Source organism: Grammomys surdaster, unplaced genomic scaffold, assembly GCF_004785775.1.
Source record: "Grammomys surdaster isolate TR1022 unplaced genomic scaffold, NIH_TR_1.0 125889, whole genome shotgun sequence".
NCBI lineage: Eukaryota > Metazoa > Chordata > Mammalia > Rodentia > Muridae > Grammomys > Grammomys surdaster.
The window spans coordinates 2,827,774-2,844,834 of record NW_021620714.1 but is presented as its reverse complement, the minus strand read 5'-3'; the positions used below and the strand labels follow the sequence as shown (position 1 = coordinate 2,844,834).

The following is a 17,061-nucleotide window of genomic DNA, read 5'->3' as shown; positions in this document are numbered from 1 at the left end:
ATGTGGGTTCTCAGGATCTAAGAGTCAAAAATGACACAGTGCTGGGTAGAGTACTTGCCTAGCATATGTGAGATCCTGGCTTCCATTCCCAGCAAAGACAAAACAACACCGGTGTTCCCACTCAAAAGAAGGACAACGAGGGGTCACTTAGGTTTCTCAGGCCTTGGTTAACTCTTTTATGAAATAAAATGATTATGACACTAGCAGTATTCATGGGTTTTAAAATTGATTTAAACTTTTTAAAAAGAAGATGACAAATTTTTGTTCCCTATTTTGACTACTCTCCACAACACCGAACTACAGTGGTGATGGTCTGAGACAGGACTATTAAATAGTTTAGGGATGCAGATTTATACCATTATGACCCAGAGGCCAGAGACTCAACCAGCATGCTACAGTCATTAACTGAAGCATTTACAAGTGAGTCCCATGTCTGGTACTGTGCTGAGTCTTCACAGACATCTACCTGAACTGATCCTCTCAGCAGCCTACTGCATGCAGCAAGCACACCATGAGTCCGTCCTCTCCCAGGTGTCTAGTGCAGGGCTAGCATGCAGTCAGATCACAAACATTTGTCAAGTGAATTAAAACGGTATTACATAAAACTAGGTGCAGTCAAAGATGGAATGAGAGGAATGCATTTGTGGGTTCACTTCCACCGTGCGTTTAAGGACGCATGCCAGTGGTTCCAGCTACTTGGAAGGCTAAGGTAGGAGGATGAGGCAGGAGGATGGTTTGAGGCCAGGACTTTGAGGCCAACCTGGGCTACATAGTAAGTCTTTTATAAATAAATAACTAGGCAAGAAAAGAAGGTTTTCTTTTAATGAAACTGAACCAGGGATGAAAACAAACAACAGCAACGTCACGATTGTTTACTAGGCATGATAAAGAGCCACGCTGACATACACTGTCATCTTTGGATAGAAGAGTCTTTAGAGCAAAGCAGGTAGATCTAATTCTAATGGCAGGCAGATGGTACCATTAACCCCAGGAACAGCAGATCATTCCACAGTCAACATCCAAGCTTCCCCTGGGGAGTGATCTGTGCACATCTCAGTGACATCTCAGTGATGAGATGTTACATTCCCAGGAGATGGAGTGGAGGAAGGATTCCTGGGAAGGCATTCTAGTTCTGCTACGGTTTTTTTCCTCCTCTAGAGGAGTGTGACAAGTAGGACTTCCTGTTTGTTCTAACTTCCACTTTGGCACTTCAGTTTGAGACACACACCAACCCCTTCCCTCTTCCTGCCAGGTTTCAGCACCTTGGCTCTCCAGGACTCTTTGGGAGTGGATGGACTGGGTCTGGGGTTTTATCTGAAGGATAACACAAGGCCCACAGCCACTGAAGAGGAGCAATGTTTTTAAGAGACAGGGCAAACCAGAATGCCCCTATTAATGAAGCCGAATTAGACATAGGACATGAAGGAATCAAGATGGTACTGACCAGGAAGCGTTTCCCCTGCTGGCTAGATTTCATAGTACTGAAAGGTATTATGCAGGCTCTGGAACGTAAAAAATCCTTAACGCTCTTATCCAGCAGTGAACCCTGTGATTGCAATAAGGATCGCTGGCGTGAGATACACTTGGGTGCAGTAGTGGCCCTAATGTTATGAAGATAGCCAACTGCTTGAATTTCAGGTTCGTTCCACACATGTCCAATAACTGCACATCCGCCTAAGAACTAATGTTCGTGAATCTCATAGGCCCTAGTGGTGAAACTACTACTATTATTTTGTCAAGTGGACACAGTATCAAACAATCCACTGAATCTCTCTACCTGGAGACTACCGGAGCTCTCACACATCAGAAATCCACAACTCCACAAAGTTTGTGTAGTGAATGGTGCTTAATGCAAGAACTCAAACAGGTCAAAGCGCAGAGAGTAAGTAATGGATGCTCAGCCACAATTAGTACATCCATAGCACACCCTTCCCCAAGGCTCAGAGACCATCACAGAAGAAGGGGCAGAAAGATTTTAAGAGCCAGAGGCTGGGAAGGACAGGTGCAAACTGGATGTGACTGGACCATCACACTCATGAACTCATACAGCTGTGGTTGCCTGTGCATGTCAAACCAGTTAACATTCTAGCATGGACCAGGAAGGGGCTCAGGGGTCCCCGTCCCTAACTAAGGAACTACCAACAGTTGACGGGTCTTGTAGACGAGTGGGAGAGTCAGTTTTCTTTAAGGGTGTGGCTGTTAGGAAGCCCACCATGCTCCAGTAGATGATCCCATGCCCAGAACGACAGGAACATCACACACTGAAGTTAATGGGTTATTATAGTTTTTCAAGAACTGATTAAAAGTTTAGATGTGCAAGGCAGGTTGTCAGGATGGATTCTGGATCTACCATCTACTCCCTGTATGTCCTGAATGATCTTGGGACATAGTGTATAGTGTATATTTCTATACAGTTGGCATGATAAAAATCATCATTTAACAAAAGTGATAGGGTAAAGTTTCTGGGAGGAAGAGGAGTGTATGTTAAGGTTCCTAAAATGAACATCATGAGGAAAAAAATCAAGACCTCTGGAGTCAGGTGTATACACAGCATAATTTTATGGGCTTAGGATAATCTCTAAAGATTTATTTATTTAATATATATGAATACACTGTAGCTGTCTTCAGACACACCAGAAGAGGGCATCAGATCTCATTACAGATGGTTGTGAGCCACCATGTGGTTGCTGGGATTTGAACTCAGGACCTCTGGAAGTGCAGTCAGTGCTCTTAACCACTGAGCCATCTCTCCAGCCCAGGATAATCTCTAATGTTCATCTGCTTGCCGACTTTTAAATTACCTGGAAGCTAACTAACTAACTAACTAAATAAATAAATAAATGACACAAGAACTGCATTTTAAACTTTCTATTCCAACGTGGGATTTATGACCTGGCAGCCATAACCGTTATCTAGGGAAAGCTGATATCTCATTACTTCTCCCTAGTTAAGAGAGGTATGGAAGTCAGAGATGTAAAGAATACCATAGGATTTGAGTTGGGGACAGTGTGTGTATATGCTACCTCTTCCCACATTGGGGTATTCCAACGGGGATGAAGGGACCCAAGAAGTATACTGGGGAAGAAATGAACGTCAAATGGTAAATTTAGTTTTCATGGTTGTGGTGGGTTGATTATGCTTGGCCCAGGGAGTGGCACTATTAGCAAGTGTGGCCTTGTTGGGATAAGTGTGGCCTTGTTGGAGGAAGCGTGTCACTGTGGAGGTGGGCTTTGAGACCCTCCTCCTAACCATGTGGGAGATAGTCTTCTCCTGTTTGCCTTTAGAACAAGATGCAGAACTCTCAGCTCCTCTAGCACCATGCCTGCCTGAATGCTGCCATGCTCCTGCCTTGATGATAATGGACTGAACCTCTGAAACTGTAAGCCAGCCCTAATTAAGTATTGTCCTTTATAAGAGTTGCCTTGGTCATGGTGTCTCTTCACAGCAATGGAAACCCTAACTAAGACAATGGTTAAGGTAACTTCTAGAAGATGATGTCGCATGGTGTCACAAAGATTTTGTCCCCTGTGTAGTGAGTTAAAGTATCATAAGGTACGTCTTCCAAGTTATCAACACCTTTCTGGTGGTTTCACATATAAAATGCAGTCTATAAAACGAACTATATCACATCAAGTCATAAGGTTCCTGGTTAGGGAATCTGGGAAAAGACAGAAAAGGGTAAGATAACTATAGACCATGACGCCTTTGGATACCCTGTAACTCTCCAGAAACCCATCTATACCCTCAGATGCCAGAGACAAGCAGGAACTAAGTGCCCTGTTCTGCAAGGACCACGGAAGGGTCACCCAGCACCTTATGAATGGATTCATCTGGACTAAGTCACTGCCACCCTCCCCTCTTAGATGCTCAGCCTGCTAAAGTGTCTCAGTGTGAGTGGAAAGAGACGATAGCATCAGGCTTCAAATACAAGGACGTGGAAACTGCAATACACATATGTAAACAAGACCCTGCACATGACAAGAAGGATGGATGGTGGTGAGAAAAAGCTTGCCAGAAGGGATACTTGTCCACAGAACCAAAGCTACAAGTTGACTGGAAAATTGAGGGTCCTAAAATGGCTTCCTTTTAGAAGGATCTGGGACTATATATGTGGGACATATAGTCTTCAAGTGATTTGAAATCCTTTTTGTCACACCGAAAGGATTTTGAACAATTTCTGTTTTGTTTTTTGTTTTGAGACAGGGTTTCTCTGTGTAACAGCCCTGGCTGTCCTAGAACTCACTCTGTAGACCAGGATGGCCTTTAACTCAGAGATCTGCCTGCCTCTGCCTCCCAAGTGCTGGGATTAAAGCCATGCACCACTGCCGCACAGGTTTAAACAATAATTTTTTAGTTAAATTTATTTATTTATTTATTTACTTATTTATTTATCGTAGAGGTGGGTGGGTACATAACACAGCTTGCATGTGGAGGTCAGAGTACAACTCTGAAAGAATTGGTCCTCTCCTTCCATCACGAACATTCCAGGGATCAAACCCAGGTTGTCAAGCTTGGCTGCAAGTAACTTTACACACTGAGTGAGCTTGCTTGCTAGCCCAGATGTCTTTTGTCTTTTTCTTTTTTTACTTTACGGTAACTGAAGAATTCTCTTAAACTGACCCATTTCTTCAGGCTCTAAGGACAGTTTGGCTAGCCATAGCAGTGCCCAGTCCCCTCACAGCATGTGGCACTGATGATTTACGGTCCTTCAGATACACACGGGCTGGTATTTCTTTCTTTTCTTTCTGTTTAGGGCATGATTTCACTTGTGTTTGTTTTTGCTTTCAAAAAGGAAGCTGCAAATGTCTCATTTCTTCTCCTCACCTTGTAAGAAAAGGGGTAGACCTTTTATTATTTCCTTCAATACTGGACCTCAATGTAGGAAGGAGAGCTCATCTTTCCTCAAATCTTTGTAATATTCCTGTACTCAACAGAACCAAAATATAAACGAGCAAGTAAGGAAGGGGAAACTTCACTTTCCCACGTCAAAAGGCAAGCCCAACTAAGTGAGTGTGTGCTTTCCTCAAATGTGAAATTTACAGGCCACAGATGGGCATTTACTGAATACCAGCTTTTTTCCTAGTGACACCAACTAAGATTACAAAGGTTTGCCCAGAGAAATTCAGTAAAGTCCCCTAAGCTTTAATCAGAAAATCAAAACAAACAAACAAACAAACAAACAAACAAACAAACAAACTAGCACCACCTTCCACTTCACCATCTCTTTCACCCTGTGCTCCTTCTGGTTTTAAGCCCCTCATAGTCTGAATGACTAGTAACCAGGTTGCCAAAGCCCATTGGCCTAGGGAACCACAGCTATAGACTCTGACCTGTGCATTTCAGAGTCAGGCAGCAAGAGAGCAAATTCTCTCAGCAGCAGGGAAAGAGACAAAATTGATGAGTTGTCTTATTTAAAAAGGGAAGTAGGGCTGGGCAGTTGTGGCACATGCATGCCTTTAATCCCAGCACTTGGGAGGCAGAGGCAGGCGGATTTCTGAGTTCGAGGCCAGCCTGGTCTACAGAGTGAGTTGGGACAGCTAGGGCTACACAGAGAAACTCTGTCTCAAAAAACAAAACAACAACAACAACAACAAAAACCAAACAAACAAACAAAAAAAAAGGAAGTAGGGAAACTGCCTTTCAATGGTAGTAGGTCTGTAAGACCTGAGAAACTGGTTCCACTGAGTAGGCAGACAGATAATTCCTGCTGGTGAACACCCTCCACTAGAACCTCTCCCTGTGTCCTTTCCTTGGCAGCAGGGCATCTTCCCACAAAGTTCTGGGCTCTAGGCAATGGGATGCAGACAGCTTCAATGTGGACCTTATCTTCTGTCTGCCGCTGAATTGATGCCCTGGGGCTGAGTGGAGACTCCCATCTCTCTGTTCTGAGGGAGGGCAGAGATGAACAGTGCGCCTCAGATGCTATCTCACTCTGCCCAGCCCCTACAACTAAGGTCAGAACTCAGTTTCCATCCTCACACCTTTGAAATCTAGTTAAGAGTAAGGAGTGGAAGTCTGAAGGAGCAGGAGGGCAGCTTTGTTAACTGCTTTCATTGCCTCTCACCAACTTCAGTCCTAGGTTTACGGCAGCGCCAGCTAACTCTAGCAACATCCCCTTTCCCACGCCCCTCTCCTAGCCACAAAGCCTGCAGGTCCCAGCATTCCTCTACTCAGCAATGGAGAGCCAGGGCGACTCACAAAACAGTACTGCCCCATGTGGATCCAAGAAGGCCAGCTGCAAGTGACATAACCACTGCCCAAACCCCCACACTACACTCCTCTTTGACAGGAAACAGACTCCCAAGAAATCTTGCCTGGAAACCCTTTACCCTAATGCAGCAAAGACTTGAGAGCAAACCTATCCACTCAGATCCCACTGGCTGCTTCCGGCTTCCTCTCCTCCGTAACACTCCCTCCCTTCAGTTCCCAGCCACCGTTTCTAGTCTCTGAACGGTCCTTGCCCACTCCGACCCCTCCTCCTCACAAAAGCAGCGATTGGAGCAGGATACAGCTCCGCGTCAGGCTGTTCAAATTAATGAAGACACGGAGAGAATCTGTTGCTGGGATTATGAGCCTTAATGACATAGAAGAAGGTCCTTGGGATTTCATTAGTCTCTGTGGCCACACATCTGTTTTGGGCTGGGAACTTGTCAAGCTTGTGAGGATGGATCACTGGGTACTTCCTTCTAAAGGTGATATGAGCGCTGCTGAGATCAGTTTTAGATTGAAGCTCTGTAAACAGGGCTGGAGGCAGAAGCCTAATAGGTGAAAAAAATTTGGGTGGGGTGGGCATGGTCTTTCATCTCTAACTACATAAACACTCTTTACCTGCCTTCCCAGCTGAGATGGTAAAGTGGCATGAACAGTTCAGGAGTCAGTCTCTCTCTCTCTCTCTCTCTCTCTCTCTCTCTCTCTCTCTCTCTCTCTCTCTGCTTCACAACCCATAATCCTCCCTCTGAGATCCTTTCTCACCCTGTTTTGCAAACTGCTTTGGGGAAACTGGTTGCTTCCTGCCAGTCTCTTCAATGACATTAAAATTAGCAGAATAATTAAATACAATCCTAATTAGGTCCACAAAAGAGTTCTTGGTTAATTAATGAGCCAGCCAACGTCTGGCCCAAAGCTGTAAATCCACGTTGGTCTGTGAATGCCCAAGCAGAGAAAAGTGATCTCCAGCCCCATAAGAAAATTGTTACTTAGGAAAACAACGGTGTCAAAGACATTCCTCCAGCCAGTAGCCAGTTAATCTCGAAGCTGAGATCCATATGTAAATGAGCACTGAATTGTGCTTCTTTCACCAAGTCCCTCTTACTCTATACCCGCATCCCCCCCAGTCCAAACTCGCTGGGAAGTAACCGCGTCCCCAAACTGCAACTCCCAGCTCAAACGCGATCTCCTCGCTGGGAAACTGAGCCCAAGGCGGTTCACAGCACACTCTCTCCAGAGCCCTCACCCCATTGCCTTCTTAGTACCGCCAGCCTGGTTAAAATGCTACTCACCTCTACAAGAGAAGCAACAGCAGCACTTAGCAAAGAGCCAGCCCAAAGAGGGACCTCGGGTATAAGCCTGATCGCCACCCTTCATGCTGTAGCGCGCCCCCAGTGCTCCGGCATGGCACGGACGCCGGCCGGGGTGAGAGCGCGACGGTAGGAAACTTCGGTGCCACCGTCAGCCAGGTCCCGCTCCCGCCTGCAGTCCTCCTCCCGCACCCCGGCGGTGCTGGGACTTACAGGGAGTTGGGCCACCTTAGGCAGGAGGGAGGGGCCAGGCGGCAAGGGAGGGACTAAGGGGGCGGAGTTCCAAGGTCCAGCTGTTGGTTGGGGACGCGGCCGGCAGCGTCCCTGAGCCTTATGAAACAGGCAAATATGCCTGTGTGGTTGCGGGTATCCAGCAAGTACTTAGAGCTTGGTTACCTAGATCCCCTGCCGCAAAACAGAAGCTTAGGTGGGATTTCTAAAGGCTACCATAATCAACTCTAGCTTATAATACAGAACTAGATGAGGCCAAAGAGGTGGAAGAGGGGTAGATTAGAATACTTTGTCCCTATCAAATTCCCCTCATCTCCTCTCATTAAAAATCTCTTTCCTTTCTTTTAATGGGTACAGCTAATGACGGCAGAGATCCCTCACTTCCTTATCAGCTCCCTATTAAAACCATGTGCAAAAGCTTCCTGGGTTTGGCGTAATAAAAACTACAGTTCAAAGCTCACTTTTGCCACTGACTGTCTGACCTTAGGCTAGACAATTTGCTTTTTTTGAACTTCAGTTTTTCTCTTTAAAATAAAACAAGATGAAAACAGACGGGTGTGGTGGTCCATGACTAGGGAGGCTGAGGCTGGAGGTTCAGGAGTTAAAGAAGAGCTAGGGCTGCATAGCAGGACCCTGCCTAGAATTTATAAAAGACACCAGCAGAGGTGCTTGCTAGTTCCGGTGAATGAATACCTGCAGACAAAATTTTCAAGACCCCCACCTACCTACTGAGGAGGGCTCCCACTATCTCCTCCCTTCTGTAATCCATGAATTTATCATTCTTTTTTCTTATCCCTGTACTTTATGTCTATTTCATGGTTCAAGGCCAAGCTTGGTGTCTGCCAGCATCCTTGAAGTTCAATAGTGTCAACTGGACCATGAATCACTGAGCAAATCCCTCACAGTACATTGTTCCTACTAGTTTTTGCCTAGCTTTAGGGGAAAGGGCTTGTAGGAAGGATGAAGCATTCAGAAAGCAGGTCCATTCCTTAGGGATAAAATGAGCTGTGGACTAGAGACACAGCTCAGGAGTGGAGGATTAGTCCAGCATGTATAAGGGCCTGCGTTTAAGAGTTAGCACTGGCCGGGCGGTGGTGGCGCACGCCTTTAATCCCAGCACTTGGGAGGCAGAGGCAGGCGGATTTCTGAGTTCGAGGCCAGCCTGGTCTACCAAGTGAGTTCCAGGACAGCCAGAACTACACAGAGAAACCCTGTCTTGAAAAACCAAAAAAAAAAAAAAAAAAAAAAAAAGAGTTAGCACTGGAGCTGGACATGGTGGCTCACACCTTTAATACCTGCACTAGAAAGGAAGAGACAAGTGGATCTCTGTGTTCAAGGCCAGTTTGGTCTACATAATAAGGTCCAGAACAACCAGAACTACATAGAGAGACCCTGTCTGGAAAAATCAAAGCCAAATACAAACAGTTAACACTGGGAAAAGGAAAGAAAGAAGAAAAGAGAAACAAAGAAAAGGTGGCAGCTGGGGGACGTTGATGAGAGGAATAAAATTTAGACATCTGATCATTCAGGGAAACAAAGAAAGACAGGTGGGGGACAGGCTCTTAGGAGTTACCAGGATGTGGGGCTTCCAGTGTGAACCACACTCAGAACTAACTCGGGTGCTAAAATCAATATTTTTGTCTAAATACCAGATCTACTTCTTTTGATACCCTGGAACATTCTTTTTCTTTTGAATTTCTCTTTAAATTGATATCAAAATTATATCTATCTATGGGGTGCCCTGTGATATTTTGCTATACAACATCCTGATAGGAAGTAAAGGATGCTTCAGAGGGATTTGCTTAGGGGCTAGCATATACTCAGTGACTGCACTTGTGTAGCATGTGTGAAGCCTTTGACTTTATCACCAGCACACCTTAGATACTACTACTAAGAATAATAATGATAATAATAAGTTCTCAGTGAGTACCAGATGCTTTAACTAAGTGTTCCTGTGAGCCTTTGTGTTAGGTGATATTGGATCATTTTTCTGTTGTGCTATTTTGTCAAAGGCTGATGACAACATCTTATAGAAACTGGTTTGTCTTAGAAAGAGAAGGTCAGCTCTCACTTCAGACATTAGAGTGTTAATAGGCCCTCCAGAAGGCCTGTAGATGCAAAATAGGCCTATCACATGTTTCCACTGACCCTCATAACCTAGGAGCCCACTTCTACTCTCAGTATGAAGCCGGGTGGTGGTGGCACACACTTTTAATCCCAACGCTTTGGAGTCAGAGGAGATGTCTCTCTCTTTTTTTTTTTTTTTTTTTTTTTTGGTTTGGTTTTTCGAGACAGGGTTTCTCTGTGTAGCCCTGGTTGTCCTGGAACTCACTCTGTAGACCAGGCTAGCCTCGAACTCTCGAACTCAGAAATACGCCTGCCTCTGCCTCCCAAGTGCTGGGGTTAAAGGCGTGCACCACCACCGCCCGGCTCAGAGGAGATCTCTATGAGTTAGAAGCCTGGTGTACAGATGGAGTTCTACGATAGCCAAGGCTATACTGAGAAACCCTGCTTCAGAAAAACAAACAAACCAAATGAAACAACCCCAAAACCTCCCGCTGAAGATTCAACATCAATAACCCAAGAGTCTCATTGTTGTCGTCAGTGGCTTCTTAGAACGAGACTAGCCAGTATCTATACCCCAGTAGAGATGTCTTGAGCACCAACAAGGCACTCGTGTGACTTTTTCATTAACTCTGCAACTCTTTATTGAGTGCTCATTGTGTTCCAGGCTCTTCCCCAGCCACTGAGTCTGCCTGAATGAACAAAACCAATTTATGACTTCAGAAAGTGAGCAACACTAGGATAGCCTCCCCAAGAACACAGCTTACTTAGACACCTAACCTATTTCAGGGATTTAAGAAAATAGTGGCCCAACTTGAGGGAGCCAGCATAAGGAACTGCTTAGCAAACTTCACTTGGTTTGAACTATGCACACAACTTTCTTCTACTAATGCATCTGACAACTAAGGACCCTCACCTGCATGTCCTATGCACACATACATACCCCTCTCAAACAATGCACTTAGCAACCTGGGACATCCACCTTTACTAAGCTAAACGCATATCCTACTCCAAACAATGTATTAAGTTCCTCCTTCCCTTAACAATTATGGAATTTAGACAAGCCCCACTTAATCTTATTCTAGTTGGGTTATGCCCAAATACAAGGGTAGGAGCCCTGATCCAACTCAGAGTAGTTCTGGGTAGTTCCCCAGTAAACTTTTAAGGAGACCCCTTTATTTACTATCTCATGCCTTTGCATTATTTTTTGTTGTTGTTGGTTTTGTTTTTTTTTTTGTTTTTTCGAGATGGGGTTTCTCTGTGTAGCCCTGGCTGTCCTGGAACTCACGCTGTAGACCAGTATGGCCTCGAACTCAGAAATCCGCCTGCTTCTGCCTCCCAAGTGCTGGGATTAAAGGCATGCACCACCACTGCCCAGCAATGCCTATGCATTATTGGGCATGCATATGATTAAAATTAGTGCACTGTGGGAATGGTCATGTCGTAGAAAAGAGGTAATATAATTCATGTCTGCTGGTTAAAATAGAGAACAACACAAAATATGCCCCTTCCTTTTGTCCATATCAAAAGAGCTCCTCTACCGTCACCCATGTAGTCTGCCTGCATGAGCTCAGGTACTGCTTCTTGACAGTATAGTTCTCTCTGATCTCTACTATTGCTTTGCCTTTATACAAAGTTCCTTGTTACTTTGTAAATCCGTATGAGCCTGTATTTCAATGTCTTGAATAGGAGGCTGAGATTCAGGAAACACCTGGCCTGGACCCTGGAGACCTGCAACAAGATTGTCTAGCCTGCATCTAGATGTGTTACATTTTCAAGATAACTTAGAAGGGATGATGACTGGCAGCGGCTTGTAGCACAGCTGTCAGTACAAATCACCAGAGAGCTTTACAAACCGTAGGTACTTTTTCAAGCTTCCTGGAAGGTTACAAGGATGAGAGAAAGACTGAGAATCATTCATTAATGGCCAGGTCTCTCCTGTCTAGATTCACTGACCCTGAGTGCGTGTGGGCATCGGGAGGTTTAAACATTCCCTCGGGCTTGTAATGTGCTGCACAGCTGAAGAGCCACTGGTGAGCTACGGTGTGTATCAGAATAACCCAGAGGGCTTGCTGAAGCACAAATTCCTGTTCCCGTCTAGTTTCTGATAAAGTGCGTGTGAAGTGGACCTCAGAATTTTCCTTGTTCCAAGTTCTCAGGTGACGCTGGTTTGGTACGGAGATTACAGTGTGGGAACCACTCACGCGGTGATTCTTTCCCCCACCTATTTGCCAGCCATGTTTCTTTCTATACTAACACCTATATTATTTATTTATTTATTTATTTATTTATTTATTTATTTATTTATTTATTTTGAGGAGTCCATCCTTCCTTCACAAGGTCAGGAATTGGTTTTGTTTACCCTGGACCCAGTTTCTAGAACAGAGCCTGGCACAAAGCATGGTTTTGGATGTGGCTGACCTCTTCTTGATCATCCCCCACTCCAAAGATGAGCTCAAGCTAGACCTGAGCTTGCATGTCACTCACAGGGTTCAGTTGAGACTTAGCATCTGATCCGATTTCATGCAATAAGCGTAAACCTTGAGAGCTTAGCAAGAACTAGTGAGAAAGCAGCGATCTCTTTGTAGAAGACTTTGAAGTTGGCATAATGCCAGCCTAAAGCACCTTTCTCTAACCAGGGAAGAGGCTGCATTGGAATGAAGCCAATAAAGAAAGGAGAAAACAGGGAGTGGGGAGGGAAGATAGGCAATCGATGGATGGATAGATAGACAGACAGACAGACTAATTCTTATTTCAGAGAGTTTTTTGAAAAGGTTACTGGCTTATTTCCAAAGCTTGGACTAAAAACCCCTGAGCTGTAGCAGTATCTTTAGATTGTTCTTGATTTCTGCAGGTGGCCAAATCTCATATATATATATATATATATATATATATATATATATATATATTGGCATTGTCTTCAGTGATGATGACAGTCTAAATCAATTAGGCTACCTGCCTGCCTGTCTGCATACCTACCTATCTATCTACCTACCTACCTACCCACCTACCCACCTACCAATCCATTTCATGTTTCAACCTCATTACATGAGATAGGAAACCCCAAAGGACTCATGGTCTTGGCCTGCAGATGCTCTGGACCAAGGATTCCTCAGTGCTAGGTCTAGCATGGGGCACTAGTAGGACTACTGTTTCTTTCAGGTTAGCCACGGCCTTGAGTCACACTGGGCTGTTACCACAGGCACCTACTTGTCCTTTCTATCAATACACAGATGTCCTACTTCTTACTGTAGGAATACTGTTTTCAGATTCACGGGGCATGAGTTTTCTAGATCACCATATTTCTCCATATTTCTTAGTGACAGCTCAGGTCGAGATATAAGAGATAGCAACATTGCCCTAGCTCAGGCCTAATTCTTTGAGAACCTTTGTTCTGTGTCAAGCACATTCAGAACACCCATTCCTCCAGCTTCCCTGTTCCCAGGCTCAGGGAGGCTGAATGCATGGGCCCTAGTGTGCCCAGAGGACCGGCCCCACTTTTCCATCTCTACTGTAGTGACTCTAGATAGATTCCAAAAGCTCAGCAAAGGATTGCTATGTGAAGCCAGGGCAGAGAAGCTTACCTCTACACTCCACTCTCTAGGAAGAGTCTAGCTGTGTGTGCAGCTTAGAGAACACTCTAACAGTTGGAGAGTTTCTCCAACTCTGACATCTGGTTCCTCCCCACCCCGCCCCCATTCTTCTGTTCCTGTTGTTGTTGTTGCTGCTGTTATTATCATTATTATGTGAAAATGGGAGTCTTGCTGGGCAGTGGTAGCACATGCCTTTAATCCCAGCACTTGGAAGGCAGAGGCAGGTGGATTTCTGAGTTTGAGGCCAGCCTGATCTACAGAGTGAGTTCCAGGACAGCCAGGGCTACACAGAGAAACTCTGTCTCGAAAAACAAAAAAGAAGAAAAAAAAAAAAAAAGAAAGAAACCTCATAAATAGTAGTGATGACAATGTGTTCGTCATGCCTGGCATTCATTCCTGTTATGTTCTACGATTGCTTAGTCAATGTTCTTTCTTTCCTTCTCTCTCTCTCTCTCTCTCTCCCTCTCTCTCTCTCTCTCTCTTTCTTTTTTTTTTTTTTTCCTGAGACAGGGTTTCTCTGTGTAGTCCTGGCTGTCCTGGAATTCACTCTGTAGACCAGGCTGGCCTCAAACTCAGAAATCCGCCTGCCTCTGCCTCCCAAGTGCTGGGATTAAAGGCGTGCGCCACCACTGCTTGGCTGTTCAATGTTTTTTAAATTATCGTTTTCCCTGTGTTGATTTCTGACCTCTGATCCATCTGACTGCTGACACCAGGATGGTTCATAACTTTCTCCAAGTAGCCCAGCCCTGGCTTCCCTTTGTGGCCACGGCTTAACATCATAAAATTCTTGCTGAGTATTGATCCCTTATTCCACAAGTAATCTGGCCTTTGAACAGTCCCTGTTCTCCTCAGTCAGAACTCTTGGCTCTGTGGCCTGATCCCTGGTGTTGGTCCTTAGGCCACTCCTGCCAAGGTTTAAACTGATAGATTAGCATATAAATGGCAATCTATGTTGCAAGCACAGATTTAATCAAACATGTCCCCCCCCCCACCCCCGATCAAAGACAAAGAGGATCTGGGTGAATTCTAGAAGCAGTGGATTCAGTTTTCCACGATGGACAAAGAATGTGGAAATGGACAAGATACACATGTCCAAGCCTGGACATGATACACAGATTTCTCCTTTAAGAGGAAAAAGGAACGGAGACAACAGTCACTGCTGAGCAGAAACCCTGGAGACTTGAGGAAGGAGGTGCGATGTGTATGCCGTTTCTGAATTTAACTTTTAGAGCTTCAAGTATGTCTTCTTCAAAACTGTACAATATACAAGCGTGTGACTAGTCCCAGATGATTCCTTAGTTTAATGGTGGTAAGTATGGAAGAAGGATGGCTGCCAGGGTTATACACAGGGATCCCTTCCAGTTGTCTTTGGTTAGCGTGGTTCAGCCATTGCTAACCCTGTGGGTACACCATCTATTCTGTGGCTGGCTACAGGACTCCAGGGATGGAACTATAGTGAGCAATTGTCCTGTAAATGTGTTTCTCTGCTCCGGCCCACTGAGCACCTTCCTGCTTCTCGCTGACTTTCACACTTATCCCGAAAGGAGTTAAACACAACCTCACCCTGTCCAACACACTCCTTTCTTCAATAAAGGACCTCAGATCCCCCTCTGGTTTGGGCCAGGCCCAAGGTAAACTGGTGGAGAATGTATGCTAGCCTAGAGGACCTGGTGTCTCTCCAGAATGATCAGTGTTCATATTCTTCTGTGGGGCTGGAGACAGAGCTGTTGGGAGCAAGGACAGATTCCTGGAGATCTGTGCTGAGCAGCGTCTGAGCTGAACCCAGAGGAGGGAGCCATTTATCAAAGGGAAAGGTGGCGGCAGCTAGAGTTGCTAAAAACAACCACTCCAGGTTCTATCCATTTCCAAAAATGTTCATTTGTAAGTAGGTCAAAGTGTTCCTAAGGGAGAGTAGGGAGAGGTGCAAGCCTATTGCTGTGGCTGAGGCCCAATTAGGTACACATATACTTGCCGAGTGTCTACTACAAGGTTGGGCATTTAATTCCAACAGTCAGAGTCACATCTTCTCCCACGGGCAGAAGCAGCAGCCCGCTGTTTCCTGGGGTCCTATGGTGCTGCTCTGATGTGTCAGGTGGGAAGTCAGTTTTGTAGGGGTGAAACTCAAGTCAGTTTATTCAAGATTTCTATCACGGGCATGTTTGAGGACCTCACCTCATAGTTCATTCTAAGTAAATGAGTGATGCTTAGTTTCATGTCCCCGGACATGGCCCAGCATGAGACATCATCCCATGACTCTGTCCTTAGGCCTTCCTGCTAAGACTTGAGCTAGTTCCCTCCACCTGCTGAGCCTGGCCCTTTCCATGGTCACTCCACAAGGGTCTTCAGTGCATGGTTCCCCTTCCTTCGGGGAAATATTTACAGAGAAATTAAATGCCAGGCACGGGGCTAGATGGGATCAAGCAATGATCAAAACAGACAAAATTCCTGCATCTGTAGGAGGAGTTTACAGGAAGGGGCATAGGAGGAATAGTTGATGCACAGTTATTGACATGTCTGATATGGATAAAGGAAAAGGAGGAAATTGAGGTAGGGAAGGAGGTGCACTGTGAGACGGGAGGATGGGAGGATGGGAGGAGAGAAATGTCCAGTAGGTCAGGCACAAGCAGATGTGAAGGCAGTAAGGCTCTAGATATTAGACATGTGGGATTCTGGGTGTGATGGTTTGAATGTTTGGCCCAGGGAGTGGCACTATTTGGAGGTGTGGCCTTGTTGGAGTACTTGTGGCCTTGGAGTAGCTGTGTTACTGTGGGCGTGGGCTTTAAGACCCTTGCCATAGCTGCCAGACTTCTGTCTGACTTCAGATAAAGAGGTAGAACTCTCAGCTCCTCCTGCACCATGCCTGGCTGCCATGCTCCCGCCTTGAAGACAATGGACTGAACCTGTGAACCTGTAAGCTAGCCCCATTAAATGTTGTCCTTATGACAGTTGCTTTGGTCATGGTGTCTGTTTACAGAAGTAAAACCCTAACTAAGGCACTAGGGAAGTTGGGTGTTCCAGGAGAAAGACCAAATGCTGGGGCCTCTGAGGTTGAACATGTCTGGCTTCTACTGAGAAGCTTGGTCAGGCTGGTCAGGGAGTGGTACGATGAGGTAGGCAGAATGCCACTCTGCCAAGTGGCACCCTAATACCCAGAATCCATTCATCTGCCACCTCACAAGATCAAGGGCATGGCTGATATGACTCAGTTAGGGATTTTGACATAGGGAGGTTGTCTTGGGTTCTCTGGGGAGTCACAGTGTAGTTGCAGACATTCTTAGAGGCAGAAGACCTATGGAGAAGTGACAAGGACGGACCAGGGGCATGTGACATGGAACACTGGAGACGTAGGAAGGGAACGCAAGCCATGGAACGCTGGTGGCTACAGAAGCTAGAAGACCAGAAACAACTTCCTCCATGGAGCTTCTGAGAAGACGGCCCTCCTCATACATCAACCGTAGCCCAGTGCAGCTCATGCTGGATTTTATATATATATATATATTTATTATTTTTTTTATATTTTTATCCTGCTAGATTTCTAATCTACAGAATAGCAGGCTGATGAACCTGTGCTGTGTGAAGCAATGAAGTTCATGGTGTGAATCAGCAGTATTGGGAATCCAACACACAGGCTTCTGGGCTATCTCTACAAATGGAAA

At 45.4% G+C, this 17,061-nt stretch overlaps 1 protein-coding gene across 3 annotated transcripts in view; it reads right to left on the bottom strand.

The window, feature by feature from the left end:
- The window catches only part of LOC114608288 (kalirin), a 110,133-nt gene extending 102,388 nt beyond the window's left edge, over positions 1-7,745 (bottom strand). For 2 of the 3 annotated variants that reach the window (XM_028752227.1, XM_028752228.1), the window contains exon 1: positions 7,500-7,745. In XM_028752227.1, coding sequence (XP_028608060.1) covers positions 7,500-7,584 — 85 coding nt within the window. In that variant the 5' untranslated portion in view covers positions 7,585-7,745. The remainder of the gene's footprint in view (positions 1-7,499) is intronic. The other variant, XM_028752229.1, reaches the window with a different exon arrangement.
- Positions 7,746-17,061: the final 9,316 nt, after the last annotated feature.